The 15,691-nt window shown below is 34.5% G+C and overlaps 1 protein-coding gene and 1 long non-coding RNA gene across 25 annotated transcripts; both read right to left on the bottom strand.

Moving 5' to 3' along the window:
• Positions 1-4,732: 4,732 nt before the first annotated feature.
• LOC118268932 (uncharacterized) lies at positions 4,733-11,444 on the bottom strand. Of its 24 annotated transcripts, none has more exons than XM_050699946.1 (18): positions 11,344-11,444; positions 10,657-10,756; positions 9,144-9,189; positions 8,671-8,779; positions 8,388-8,474; positions 8,179-8,244; positions 8,021-8,086; positions 7,854-7,910; positions 7,664-7,720; positions 7,499-7,555; positions 7,335-7,391; positions 7,171-7,227; positions 7,007-7,063; positions 6,477-6,533; positions 6,132-6,194; positions 5,725-5,817; positions 5,249-5,293; positions 4,733-4,801 (listed from the first exon to the last, which is right to left on the bottom strand). In XM_050699946.1, the coding sequence occupies exons 2-18, from the start codon at positions 10,729-10,731 to the stop codon at positions 4,786-4,788; spliced, it is 1,065 nt and encodes a 354-aa protein (XP_050555903.1). In that variant the 5' UTR covers positions 10,732-10,756; positions 11,344-11,444; the 3' UTR covers positions 4,733-4,785. The 24 variants fall into 24 exon arrangements, with proteins under 24 accessions (XP_050555903.1, XP_050555894.1, XP_050555927.1 ...); XM_050699937.1 differs by having other exon boundaries at positions 10,657-10,905; positions 11,344-11,432; XM_050699970.1 differs by lacking the exon at positions 6,477-6,533 and having other exon boundaries at positions 10,657-10,905; positions 11,344-11,438.
• A 1,377-nt stretch (positions 11,445-12,821) lies between these two features.
• LOC126911673 (uncharacterized) lies at positions 12,822-13,379 on the bottom strand. The gene is made up of 2 exons (XR_007706183.1): positions 13,172-13,379; positions 12,822-12,998 (listed from the first exon to the last, which is right to left on the bottom strand). It is a non-coding gene; the product is annotated as an uncharacterized LOC126911673 (long non-coding RNA).
• Between the last annotated feature and the right edge of the window lie 2,312 nt (positions 13,380-15,691).

Below are 15,691 nucleotides of genomic sequence, written 5' to 3'. Positions count from 1 at the left end.
TATAAAACAAAGTACTCCAAACAACTTGAAAGAAAGAACGAATTTGGAACACAAAACCATAGATAAAATCAAGTATGTATTTGTAATATTCATTAAATAGAGTCCACCCACAAACATGGTGTTCCAAAAAACCAATCGGCCAATGGACATGGTATTAACAACACCATAAAATAACAGTGAATCTGTCACGGCAAAATATTTTCGCCAGTTTCCTGTCAATTTTATACCAATCAATAAGTATCACGTAACCAGACACCCATACACATTTTATATACTATATGTATATAGATATGAAGATAGTATATGATATGATAGTTTCGTTTTTTATTTGTTTGTTCTACGAACCCTCGTTATAGAGGATTTGTTGTTTGTCATTACATGTTTCTTTTCGATTTTCAGCTTCGAAGGACAGCTATGAAGATGATAAAGAGAACTTAAGGGAATCCCATTGTGTTTTTTGATACTGTACTGGAGTTTAGACGATTTATAAACTAGATTCGTCTTGGTGTGATATTCAGTAGCTTTTGTTTGTGAATAGATTTAACGTCTAAATCTTGTTATAAAAACTGAGACTAGTAACTGTATAAACTTTGTCTGAAAATTGAACCTGTATTTGGGTCAGATTTTACTATTAAAAGTACATAATTCATAGTCCTTTGACATTTATATTACTAAAACAGCTTCTCTGTTTAAGGAATAATTCATTAATTAAACCAAATCCCAGTCTACCCAATGGCTATGAGGTGGTTACGCTGCAGCTACGAAAGCGCTACGAGATTGCTACGAGACCGCTACGAATTTACTACGACAATTAACATTCAGTTTTGACAACAGTTTTTTCAAAGGATGGCACGAAAATGCAAGCAGTTTTTATATTTTATAAAAAATATTAAATTTTAGACAGAACATAGCTAAGCTGTATTTGATTTATTAGGGTACTAGCTGGTATCTACGACTCATTCATCAAATATTGTGTTCCATCATTCAGGTTTTGTGCGGAACATTTTGTATTCATGTCAACTATCCGTAGTGTTTGTGTTTGTATGAAATAAACTAAAACAATGACGTTGTAGATCCGCAATTGTTTTAGTTCGCCCCCGGCTTACATAATGAATAAACTATTTGATCGTGTTTAGTGCATTTTGCGGTTTTTGTTTTGTGTTATTGTATTATTGGAACAAGTCTCTTAGCAATGAATGTAGTTATTTCACAATTAGGTTTTATAGAATTTGCAATGCGAAATTTTGAGTCTCCGAAAGGATATACAAAACTTATCTTACTCAAATGTCGAATCGTATGTGTGAGAGGGCAAGCCACATACAGAGTACAATTCCTAATTTCTGATAATATCTTTATCCGACCTGGGAATCGAAACCAAGATTACCGGTCACTACTCATACCTATGGCCACATGACCGGTGAGGCAGAGTTTTATAATTTCTTTGTTTTTTTATATAAGTCGGTAAACAAGCAAACGGATCACCTGCTGGTAAGCAATTTTATTTCCGCCGCCATGGACACCAAAAACACTAGAGGCGTTACAAGTGCGTTGCCCAGCTTTAAGGGGTAAGGAATTTAAGGGTTGTTGGGGAATCGGGGATGGGTAATTTTATGTAAGGGTTATTGACCTGTAACTTGGTGTAAACTACCCATAGGATAAAGACATGGACAATGTGTCAAATTAATGTTCCGGGGCAGATTGATGGTTTCATTAAGAGCAGATACTTACATATATTATGTTGATACTCGTATTCTTTGGGTTTTTGTGTATATTTAGTTGGTTGGCATAAACAGTCTCGTTGGTACAATGAGTGTGTGTAATATGTCCGCGGATTTTGAAGTATTGAACCAGAATAGTCTTGAAGATTCATTCCATTGTGTCAGAAAGAATATAAAGCCGTTAAGTCTTAAAACCTTATCTGTGATACTGTATCGTTTGTCGAGTGGTCGCAAGTGCGACTGCCGGGCAAGGGATCCCGGGTCGGGCAAAGTATTGTTGGGCTTGTTTCGGAATATCAAAAATTTCTCAGTAGTAGCACGCAGTCTGGAATTGTGCTGAGAAACATAAATGGTGAAAAGTGGGTGTACATTGTGCAGTGGCATTGCCTTTACTGGCGTGTCTAATATAATAATGTGTATTTCTGCCTACCCCTTCTGGGATAAAAGGCGTGTCGATACGATGATACCCTATCTGTGATTAAATCAGTATCAATGTAAAAACAGATACTGTTACTGTGATAATGCATAGACGTGTCATCTCATTTGCTAGCCTAATATAATTTGGTAGCGATATCTTGTAATTTTATAAATATAAATCTGTACCCTTAATTTGCGCCTGCTTCACGTTTACTTATGTAAGAGCACAGTTTACTAAATATTATCGTAGACATTCGCAGATTCGTTCCTAACACGAAAAAGTTTGAAGTCAGATTGCCTGCTAGAGAAGTTTCGTTAGTTATCTAAAAAAGTTTATTTAATCATACCAAAATCAGACGTCTATCAGTTACGAACTTCATAAATCTCTTTTAAATTCGAGAAACTTGAAAAAAGACCTTGATAAACTTACCACAGATGGAGAAAATATATTTTTGTGATATAGGAGATTTGCGGATTAGCTCGCATTAGGTATCCTAATTAATACCTTTGGAATAAAATTGTCGTTCTGCCAGCCATTACCAATCAAGACTTGTTTTGGAATCGTAATTTCTAATTTACTTTATTTTAAAAGTATTAAATTTTTTTCGAATTTATTTATTAGTTTTAGAATCAGCGTTCTGTTTTTATAGCTATTGAACCAAACTACGTTAGTTTATTTATTAAACAATGACAAGGTGATAGGTTTCACCAACTAAACAAGACAAACACAAATGTAATGCTATTGGCGTGATCTAGGCTTTAACCCTTGTTAAGCCACACGAGACACAATGTGTTTTCTATTGTGTCTTATATACCAGCATACGTGAGGTTAACACAAGACCTTTTGCTTAGGAGATACACTTAATTATCACATTAAACTAACGAAACGACATTTTTCTCTTAAAGTGACATCGTGAGTTAAAATGGATTTTTATCAAATTACGGTCAAAAAGTTTCAGGTCAAGAATTGTGGGAGCACTTAACGCCTACTTTAACGAAGTTTTAATGAAGTGCTGGTCAATTATTTACCGAGTGTGCTTCCGAAGCTCCGAAGCAACAGGCAGCCGCGTAATGTTTGCTCTCCTTTTAGCACTTAACTGCTATTTACCGTTATCTCCGACGTTCTTCGGAAACTCTTTATTTTAAAGTCTTCAATGCCTCTTTAGGATAGAAAGTGGAGGTAATTTGAGCCGTTTCAATAGACACATTTATGGTCTTTTTATATTGCGTTATTTAGGTGTATGATATTCCTTATACATTACTTTATTCACTGTACTAGCTTCCGCCCGCGACTCCGTCCGCGCGGATGTCGGTCTTCGCATGGAAGTTTTATTTATCCATTTTGAGTAACTCTGACAATGACATCTTATAAATAGCTATTGGACCCAAATACGGCGAAGCCAATAATAATTAAGGAGATCCCTTTATTGAGCTACTGCTATTGAGCTCGCGTTCTGTAGAATAAAACTGAGGAATAAAGATTTTTTTCTACATATTTTTCCAGGATAAAAAGTATCCTAGTTTATGCCCAGGATATAATAAGGTATAACTATACCAAGTTTTAGAACCGTTAGTTTTCACGTGATGCCTGAACAAACAGACAGACAGACAAAAAAAAAAATAATCACATATTTGGGTTTGGTATCGATCCAGTAACGCCCCCTGCTATTTATTCTTTCAATATTTTCAATGTACAGAATTGACCCTTCTACAGATTTATTCTAATATGAATGAATGAATGTATGAATGAAAGTGTTCTACTCTTACTACTCTTACGTTTATAATTATAAATGTAAGAGTAGATATATAATCAGAAAGTTCCAAACTGCTAAGCTATCGGGAGTTATACGTGTTATTGCGAGTCAACCATAAAAGATAGACATTTGCTGTCGTAGAATATTTTTTAGGCAATTTTAAGAAGAACATTTCCGTCATACATGATTTCTGTGTAGCTTTAACCATTAAGGCTGCACACGCGACGGAAGCTTAAAAAATGGAGTAAGTTCTCCTGTTTTCCCAACATTTCCCTTCACTGCTCTGCTCCTATTGATCGTAGCGTGATGAAAAGTATACTATAACCTGCCTAGGAGTATGAAGAACAATTGTACCAAGTTTCATTGAAATCTGTCGAGTGGTTTTTATTTCTATAAAGAACATACAGACAGACAGACAGACAGACAGACAGACAGACAGACAAAAATTTTTCTGATTGCATTTTTGGAGTCAGTATCGATCACTAATCACCCGCTGATAGTTATTTTAGAAATATATTTCATGTACAGAATTGACCTCTCTACAGATTTATTATAAGTATAGATAGATTTATTCGTTTTATCATTGACAAGCAATTAAAATGTGGTTGCTTGTAAGTGGGTAAATTAGAGTGTATATTTGAAACCACATTGATGACGTGCTAAGATGGAAAGGACACATAGTCTTTAATTTCTATTCTGGATAATATATAGTCTCTAACTTTCTTAGTAATGTATTAATACGTAGGTAGGCAGGTACTTACCTTAATACTATTTTTGTTAATAAGGCTCGTTGACATTTTCTGTATATTTTAGTAGAGCGATGAAAACTACATTTTATTGAAGTTTTGTTAAAAAAAGTTTATTACAAAATCGTAGGCGTATTTTCTAGGAAGTTTTCAATCGTCAAATTCGCTGAAATAGAAATAGACAAAGTTTAAATTAAGTTTACTGTTGTATTCTCTGTGACGTCATCGACGTGAGTGAATCAAGTACTAATCACAAATGTAATTTAAATGTTACTTAATTACTTACTTACATGTGTACAATTAAGCATATCGACGGTTAAAAGGAAATAGGGTATAAGCGACATTTTGGTCAAAAATGAGTTTATTATGCTATCCTACGTAAATTTTTCCGCTCTTTCGAATGCGCTTACTCTCATGGCTCTACGATGACATTTTTGGCTTTTATACCCTAGCAAAAAAAAAAAAAACATTTTCCTAGTATTCTTACGACGACCGACGAGTTTAAACGGCTCTCCTGAACATTCCATTTTTTGTGGCTTATACGCTATTTCCTTTTAACCGTCGATATTGTATAAATAATAAATAAATGTGTTTGTAAACAAATCCGCCTCACCTGTTGAGCGCGTCTATGTATTCGTAGTACCGGGACGCGATGTGACTGTGTGCAAACAATTAAATAGTGTGTAATTTGCATTAAAAAATTATATAGCAGGTGTAATTTTCATTAATTTGAACTATAAGTGACTGCTCATATTGCAACTCCGCTGTCGAACATTGGCAGTATGGTGAATCAATGAGTTTAAATAAAAACAATTTGTTATGTTATCGGCTTACCCACGTAACTGATTGACGAGGAACTCGACTAGTTTCAAGCCATACTAGAGGCTCATATACATGAGCAGCATTCTGCGACGTGAGTAAGCCGATAACATTATAATTAATTTAGTATGTCTTACGAAACTTATAATAAAAACTTTTAAAGTTGCCATGGCATGTAAGAAATTGGTCAACACAGTGATCCATCTCCAACCATGTCCTCTCCAACCTCTTAACGAAATAATATTAAATTAAAAAAACATGATTACTTACGGTAGTGACATCTCATGATGGATCTCCTGTGGCTCATGTAAGGAGTTATCTTCTACGATACTGCGGTTCATCAATTGTGGGTATCTCTGCTGTCTGTTGTCAAACAGAGATAATTCATTTTATCTGCTTACTTTAAAAATTCAGATATTTATGAAACTAACCTACCAAAAAAAGTTACTTTCTTTAATTCTTTTACAACTTCTATTCATTTCTTTCATTCTTTATTGTAAATTTGTAACACGTCCAAACTATTTTAGAGTATTGTTATCGATTTTTTTTAAATCCTGTGTTGTGCAATGCTGCTTATGCATAGCCCCTAGCGTGCCTTAATTTCCTGATTGTTTACTTTGTCAAACAATCATATGAGTAAACCATAAAATATAAAAAAAAATATTGACGGATATTACTGAGGTGCGTGTGGTGATTGGTAACGTGGCGGTTGTTGTGGGTTGCCTTGATGCTTTGGATACCTGCATTTGAACAAAAACATATGATTAGTCATTCTAGCACTAGTCATTGAAAACGTATTCAGAGATTATTTGCGACAACTTGACAACAGAGCAAGTCCAAATGCAAAAAATTAAAAGAAAAAACAAACATACGAAATTCTTGTTTCATACTTTTTAGAAGATGAATCTCCTTTATACTTCTTTTTCAGTACGGTACATTATATAATAATAATTTTGTAGTATTTTATTATTTTTATCGTTCTTTGATTTACTACGAATGTAATTAGAGGTTAAGTTCCTTACGGAGGTTGTCGTTGATGAACTAAGTGTGGCGGTAGCTGTGCAACAGGAGCGTGGTGCCTGTGTGTAAATACAGAGACGTTTGTTTGTATTTTTGTTTTATAAACGTTTTATTTTCTAAAATAAGGTAATTAGATATAGGTTCGGTCTGTCTAGGTTAGGTTAAGTTATTTACTGAGGTTGTTGTTGGTGAACTAAGTGTGGCGGTAGCTGTGCAGCAGGAGTATGTTGTCTATGTTTAAATAGACAGTGGTTTTGTAGTATTTTTATTTTTATAAACGTTTTATTTTAGAGGTAATCTATAATATAAAAATAAGTTGAGTTTTCCTTCCTGACGCTATAACTCCAGAACGCACGAACCGATTTCCACGGTTTTGCATTCGTTGGAAAGGTCTCGGGCTCCGTGAGGTTTATAGCAAAATAATAATTTAAGAGAAAAGCAGGGAAACAGGGAAAATCATAGGTGGCGAAACGGAGTTCGCCGGGTTTGCTAGTTAGATATAGTTTCAGTTTGACTAGGTTAGGTTACTTACGGAGGTTGTCGTTGATGAACTAAGTGTGGCGGTAGCTGTGCAACAGGAACGGGTTGTCTGTGTTTAAATAGAGATACATTGTAGTATTTTTGTTTTATATACATTTTGATCAATTTTAGAGGAAATTAGAAATAGGTTCAGTTTGACTAGGTTAGGTTACTTACAGAGGTTGTCGTTGATGAACTAAGTGTGGCGGTAGCTGTGCAGCAGGAACGGGTTGTCTGTGTTTAAATAGAGATACATTGTAGTATTTTTGTTTTATATACATTTTGATCAATTTTAGAGGAAATTAGAAATAGGTTCAGTTTGACTAGGTTAGGTTACTTACAGAGGTTGTCGTTGATGAACTAAGTGTGGCGGTAGCTGTGCAGCAGGAACGGGTTGTCTGTGTTTAAATAGAGATACATTGTAGTATTTTTGTTTTATATACATTTTGATCAATTTCAGAGGAAATTAGAAATAGGTTCAGTTTGACTAGGTTAGGTTACTTACAGAGGTTGTCGTTGATGAACTAAGTGTGGCGGTAGCTGTGCAGCAGGAGCGTGGTGCCTGTGTTTCAATAGAGAGATTTTGTTAGTATTTTTGTTTAATAAATGTTTTCATATACTTCAAAGGTAGTTAGATTTAAGTTCAGTCTGATTAGGTTAAGTTACTTACTGAGGTTGTCGTTGATGAACTAAGTGTGGCGGTGACTGTGCCACAGGAGCGTGGTATCTGTGTGTAAGTAAAGAGATTTTGTAGTATTTTTGTTTTATAAAACGTTTTGATCTATTCCAGAGGTAATTAGATAAAGGTACTTAATCTGACTAGAAGACTTAGTTTTGTTAGGTTAGGTTAGGTTACTTACTGAGGTTGTTGTTGATGAACTAAGTGTGGCGGTAGCTGTGCAGCAGGAGCGTGGTGTCTGTGTTTAAATAAATTATATAGTTTTTTCTTGTTTTAATAATCACTTTAATCTTCTTTAGAAGTAATAAGAGGTTCAGGCTGTTATTAAGGTCAGGTTAAATTACTTACTGAGGTTGTTGATGAACTAAGTGTGGCGGTAGCTGTGCACCAGGAGCGCGGGCAATGTGCTGGGACCTGTGTTTAAATGGAGATTTGGAAATCTCTTCTTATTTTTATTCTACTTTAGAGTTAAGAGGCAGTACGATTGATTAGGTTAAGTTCCTTACTGAGGTTGGCGACGAACTAAGTGTGGTGGTAGCTGTGCAACAGGATCTTGGGCGTTGTGCTGATGTCTGTGTTTAAGTAGAGAGACATGTCAGTTTCAATTTTGATTGCTTATAATTTGCTGTCTACAAAGAGAGTACAATATATTTGTGGACTGTTACAGGCTGTTGATGGGCATTGCTTGTAGTTATAATAAAAAAATGTTCCTTACTGTATTGGATGCTGTTGGACTCCGCGAGATTGTTGATGTGAAGGTACAACTTGATGAGGTGGACCTCGCGAATTTGTGTTCCCATACCTTTACAAACAGATATTTATGGACGTGCCTTTAATAAAATTTGCATTAAAACCGATTGATTTACGAAATTGGTTAGATTACACACATACACGAAAAAATTGGTATTTAAAATGTATTTTGAATTATATTTGAAATATAATATGTATGTCTAATATAGTATGAGTGGATGATATAAAAATGATAAGTTTCCACTAACCTTAGATTATTATCAGTAGTATAATCAGCGAGCGGGTACTTTGTAAATATCGTCTTCGATGATTGTCTTAACAAGCTGCTGCTGGTCACCGGGACATGAGGCGTGTATCCTACACACAAGAAAATAAAAAAATGAGAATAGAATAACTATCAATAAAATGTTATTAAAGAGTATTTAAGCGTTTCATACAGATTGACGAGCTCCAAATTAATGGAAATTATGATTTTTTTTTTTATGAAACTCTCTAACCATTAAGACTGTTGTTAAGGAAAATGTAATTTAGAATCAATAATATGTCATGTTACGTATAATCTAAATGGTGGTCCTATTGCAAATTACTTCTCACTCCTTCTTCGCCTAAGAAGATTCTCTTACCGTGTAGTGAAAGTTACGTGCTTGTCTTTGTATTATGTAAAAAGTGCTGTATAGGTAATTTAAAGAATAAAGTTTTCGTCACATTTGTGTTGATATACCTTCCACATCGTAGACCCTCGCTTTGTGACCGGAGAGGATTATGTCCTGTGAAAATAAAGTTATGTTAGCTTTGAAAATAGGAAAAACTCGACTTATTCTCATTATCATCATTATCAATCCGTATGTTCACTACAGCAAAAATGCAAGAAAACTATAATAGCAAACTTAAGTGTGGGAGAGCCATGCTTCGGTACGAATGGGTCGGCTTGACCGGAGTGATGACGGCCTCACAGAAAACCGACGTGAAACAACGCTTGCGTTGTGTGAGTGACGTTACCGGAGGCCTTTTTAATCTTCTCATTCCCCGATTAGGTACCCAATAACCCTTAAATTTCAAACTCCCAAAAGGCTGGCAACGCCCTTGTAACGCCTGTAGTGTCTCGGGTGTCCATGGTAACGGCGATTGCTTACCATCAGGTGATCCGTTTGCTCGTTTACCGGCTGCTCCGTTCAGATAATGTACTATTAATATGTATCTACATTATACATAAAACACTGACTATGGGCACATTTCATAACTTTTAGACCATATTTGAAAATACAAACTCTAGTTAGCTGTACAAACAGAGATAAGACAGATTTCCTCTGTATAAATAGTGTCCACATGATTGGGTATTTAAGTGGAGAACTTGGGTAAGTACACATGTACTGGACGCACCCTCTATCTAAAGCTTGTTTCCCCTTTCGTTTTTGAGCGGATTTTCATTTTATATGTAACATAGACTCTTATATTTGCGTGGATGACAGTTATTAATATTCAGATTAACATAATTAAGAGCCACATCGTTTGTAAAAAAATGAATCACGGTTTTGAGTTCGGTGTCTATCTAGTAACACCCTTACTAGTTACTATTTTTTTTATAAGTATTTTTAATGTACACAATTTACACTCCTACAGTTTTATTATATGTATAGATTTTTGACTGACTTCATTTTATAATAAACTTTCGCATCGCATTTTCCTTCCAACACACATACACACAATATTGTAATTGCTTGTTGCAATTTTGTAGTAGTTGTTGAAGCTTGACGCTTCGACCAATTTGCATTGACTTATAGCAGTTTATCGATTACAATATCTCGGTACTTATTTTACTTTAACACTTAAATTGTCAGCATTAAACCGCCTGTGATAACCTTTCTTTTATAATATTTGTATATATTTTCCGCATTTATGTCGATAAATTGTCTGTATTTTCTACGGGTCGTTGATCTGAATAACTGATCTAATTGATAGCATTTAAGTAATCCTTGAATATGGCTATCAAATGATTATTGTCTTTTAAGTAATGGTCGATTAAGTCTTTGACTGCCAATAGAAAACTGTTGAAGGCAAATCCTCCGCTAACGTCAGTCACCGGTGACCACCACGGCGTCCAATGTGTTAAGAGTCTTAAACAGATTTATATCTATTATATTTCGATAGAAGTAATAGGCAATTTCAACCTTACCACTAAATCAATAAGTTTGATTTTGATAGTGAGCTTGATAATATTATCATTAAGTTCTTACCTCGTAAGGATAGGCAGAGCAGCAGATAAGTAAGACACCAAATGTCACAGCCCGCACTATGCCTGTACTCCTCATTATTTCCACACTTCTACAACTGCACCTACCACACACACCGACAACGTATTTATACTGAGCTCACTACCACCCAATTACATGCAACATCGACATGTTATTGCAAATTTTGTAATTCAAGTGTTAATATTGTAAGTACGGTGTTTATATAAATATCAGTTACGCCTCAGTATTGAACTTGGATTAGAGATAAAAATACAATATCTAATACAATAATTCGAAATTATTGTATTGGTTAATTCAAATAGTGTATAGTATATATTATAGCAATAGTATAGTACATACGAGTGTACAGGGTGTAAACAGAACGCTCCCGAACGCCGCAAACAGGTGATGATAGTAAAGGAGAGTCTTATTTAAAAAAATTAAGAAATTCAATGTTTATTTTATGTAATAATAGTTGTAATCAGTACATTTTAAGGCTGATGTTGCGTGAATTACACGAAAACAAAAACAATTAAAATGATAAAAATTAAAGATTTTCGTAACGCTTTTCGGGAGTGTTTTGTGTACACCTTGTGTTGTAAATAAAGACCCTATTGATATCGACTGGCTTTGCAACTACATTCTGATACTAAAATATAGTAATTTATAAAAGTATCACTCACAAGCTACCTCTAATTTCTACAATACATTTTCGACTTTATTACGTAAAGAAAGAGTGGAAAATTAATTATAAGTTTCAAAAGATTTGCTGCCGTCCGTAACTATCGAATGCAACCACGGGTATGCTTACGGCTAAACGTGGTACATACGTATACACCAAAATGATGTAAACATAAACTCATTAGGGTTTAACCATACTCTTAATGTCGACATCGATTATTTAATTTGGATAATTTCATTGGACCAGTCACCTGTCACCGAGCAATGGACAGCAGCAAGCTCTAATCTAATTATGATTCCGAAGTTGCCTGACAAACGTGGCCATAATATCAACGTTTTATCATTATGATGATTACTACAGCTTATTTTTTGAAAGGGAAGGTCTTGCAATGTTTCTCCTTGGAACATTCTTTGGGCGAAGCGAGAGGCAATGTCAGAGTCTTACTGACTAAAAACCACCCCGTTCCTACTCCTGCCTTTTCGAGCCGGAGCCCTAATAACCCGCTAGGCTGTTCACGACTCTGGATGACTACGGTCTACGACGTCATAATATGTAGTTATTAATGGACTACTACGATCACTTTGTACCGTGCTATTGTGTGAAAATAATTTATTTTCTTCATAAATTTATTTTCGCGAATACGAAAAAGTAATATTGGCGAATCGCCGCAGGCAGTGCGTATAACAAAGGTAGTTAAAATTCGGAGATCGTTACGTGCGTACGATTACAAAGAAATCATTATTAAAATAGGTAATCGATTAGGCACCCCAGCGTTTAATCGTCAGTGCACAAGATCTAAGTAACTTTAATGGACTGTTCAGTTATCTAAAGTATAGGGAATCCTGGATAAAGAATTTCTGGGAATATGTGTTACAATGCAGTAAACTACAATAGTTATTTATGTATATAATCAACTAGCGAGCAATGGTGATATATTATACATATAAACCTTCCTCTTGAATTACTCTATTTATTAAAAAAATCTGTATTAAAATCCGTTGCGTAGTTTTAAAGATTTAAGCACACTATTTTTTTCTAAAAAACATTGCCCCACATTAGGATTTTCTCCTGTGTCGTGGGTGCGTTAACAAACATACAAGTACACATACACATCACGCCTTGACCCGGTACAACAATTTGTGGCTCACATGAAGGGTTGTTCCATGCTGGAATCGAACCCGCGACACGTTTCACCGCAGCCCAGCCACCGTGCCAACCGTGCAGTCAACTATGTAGTGATGATTGTCGTATCGTCTAAAGAAAGTACATAGTTTCATTGTCCAGTAATCCATCACTTTTCTCTTGAATTTCATGGCAGTTATATGATTTTATGCACCATATGTGACTGAGTTAACAAAGCGAATGTAAATTGTACAATGTCAAATAAATTGTAACATAATACGGGCGTTATGCGCGTCGAATCTTACACTCAGGAAAAAATCGGCTTTACGTACGTAAATTGAATCGGAAATAAATAAAACCACAATATTTATTAACATTTTTATTATACATATTTTAACGGTTAATTCTTCAGACTTGTTACCTAATAACATAATATGTTATGTCGACTGGATCGTTTTATTTAAATAATCTAAATAAAGTAAGTCTGGTATACAGTTGTGCAGAAGGCGGATTTCATCTTGAATCGTGCTTGTGAATCCGTCTGAAAACAGATAAATACGGTAAGTTTAAATTAAAGATAAAGACAAAGATTTTTTTTTTTTGTAAATTGACCTAAATACTAGATTTGGTGCATTGGGCCTTCCATCTTTTTTAAGAAATCGCACAACTTATACATAATGTAGGTAGGTATGTAATTAAAAAATAGTTCCTTACAATCGCTTCTTCTTGCAACGTGATACAAAGAGGGGCAGATTGGAGGCGTCGATTTCGTCGAAATTATGGCAGTTCAATGGCGGCAACCTGCAAATAGTTTTTTTAAAAGCTATTAGTAAAAAACATAATGCTCGACTGTTTTGCTAGTAACAAATAATCCGCATACTAATTTTGCAATGAAATACTGAACTGCTGCATAGGCACAACCCCCCCCCAAAATACGTACGTAGACATTACAGAACGTTATTTTTCTGATTAGCTTAGTACATCCCCTGTTTGGCAAAGGTCTCTAATGACTATCTATGAATCTGTTTATTACATAAATTGTTTTCTTTTCTCTCATGTATGAAGGAAATTTAGTTTTTTTTTTCTTTTTTTTTTGGTCGACTTTCTTGAACCCCTCCCGATACTAAAACCTGGCTACGCCTATGTCCACTCCTCTCTGTGCAGAACTTTCTGCAGCTACAAATGTATCTATACATATAATAAAATCGTAGAAAAGTGCTGTCTGTACATTGAAAATAAAAATAAAAAAAATAGCAGGGGTTATTGTTATGTCGATGTCGAACCCAAAAATGTAATTAACTTTTTTTTTGTCTGTTTGTCTGTTTGTCTGTTTGTCTGTTTGTCTGTTTGTCTGTTTGTCTGTTCGTCTGTGCGCGCTAATCTCAGAAACGGCTGATCCGAGTTGGATGCGGTTTTCACGAATATATTGTGGGATGCTTAAATTTACATTTAGTGTTTGTTTCATGTCAATCGGTTCATAAATAAAAAAGTTATGTCAAATTAAAGAATCACGTCGAACATTCTATGCTTATACCATTAATCTCCGCAACTATTTGACGGATTTGGTTGAAATTTGGTACAGATATAGTTTAGAACCTTAGAAAGGACATAGATATATTTTTATTTCAAAAATCAAAAAATAAAAATAAGAAATAAATTATTTATAAATAATTCTATGTCGATCGTTACACGACTTCGGTTCATGTTATTGTTTTAATTCATCGAAAAAAAGTAAATAAATAGTAAAAAGGTATGAAAAAAATAATATCAATATAATAAAACATTTAGTACAAAGAAAATGCTCTAACGGAGTATAGATAATTCTATGTCGATCGTTACACGACTTCGGTTCATGTTATTGTTTTAATTCATCGAAAAAAAGTAAATAAATAGTAAAAAGGTATGAAAAAAATAATATCAATATAATTAAACTTTTAGTACAAAGAAAATGCCCGAACGGAGTATAAATAAATAATCCAAGTTGTCTTTATCCTCGATAGATCGAAATAGATCGCGCTATGGTTTCGTTACATTCATTTGGTTGGGTATCGGCCGAGCGCTTCGGTACTATCGTAGAAAAAGTGTATTATCAGTCGTATGATTATTTGTCTGTAGTGGTCCTGCTGTTTCGTATATTCTAAATTGGTTTCGTTGTATTTGTCAATTAATAAGTTTATTTGTTGGGTTTTCCTGGTTTTCTGGTTAAACTATTTAACGTAGGTTTAGTTTGATATCGATTATTAGTAGTTACTGTAGTTAGTTTTTTTAATAAAATTGTAAGTCTAATTTATAAATTAATTAGATTAGATTTAAGTCGTTTCTTTTAAATTATTTAGTTTAAGCTTGGTTATTATAGCATAGAGGATAGGTTGTAATATAGTTTCTTTTTTAATTGTTATAAATTCGTAATTCGTAGCTTTCTTTAGTTTTAAGTTAGTTTAAGTCCGTTTTTAAACTATTTTTTCAATGCCCTAAGTGAGTATACATCTATTAAATTCAAACGCAGAGCTCATTATGTTGATTTTTGAAGAGTTCCCTGGAATATCTTCCACATCTCATTTTTGAAGAGATCCCGCGAGATCGGGAACTATGTGGTTAAAACCAAAAATTTGCCGGAAGTCACTATTCCACGCGAACGAAGTCGCGGGCAAAAGCTAGTTAAAAATTAAATCAACAGATTAAAGAAGGTTCACCTACTGATAATTTCAACCAACCTGGGTTTGCTTGGTCTGTGCTGGTCATTGGGTACATCTTCTGAAAGGAGATGCTGTGCTCTTCTTTTTAAATTATTTGTGTGCCCTGTACGCATAAAATAAAATCAAAGAACGAGTTAAAATCAATGCCAATTAATTATTTATTGACGACCGTTCTTTTACTGATTTAAATTTGGTATATAAAAACGCAAGGTAAACCAGAAAAACTATATATAGGTAAGTCACCTATACAAAACAATATATATAAACGTTAATTATATCTTTAACAAAATGGTGTCATCTTTTAGAAGGGTCGGTTCATATCTGACGTAAAATACGTCGAGCGTATCATTGGTTGCACTAACGTATCATCGGTCCAGTGTGAACGGTCAAGTGTTTTTCTATACATTTGTCTGTTCTGGCGTTACGTGATCGATAATACGCGCTGCATGTTCCGTCAGATATGAACTGACGCTTAGCGTGCTTTTCCACCAGAGATGTGTCATGCTACGTTGCTGTAGATGCATTTGGCTTCCACCAA

The sequence above is a fragment of the Spodoptera frugiperda genome, chromosome 2 (assembly GCF_023101765.2).
Source record: "Spodoptera frugiperda isolate SF20-4 chromosome 2, AGI-APGP_CSIRO_Sfru_2.0, whole genome shotgun sequence".
NCBI lineage: Eukaryota > Metazoa > Arthropoda > Insecta > Lepidoptera > Noctuidae > Spodoptera > Spodoptera frugiperda.
This window is presented reverse-complemented; position numbering and strand designations above follow the sequence as displayed.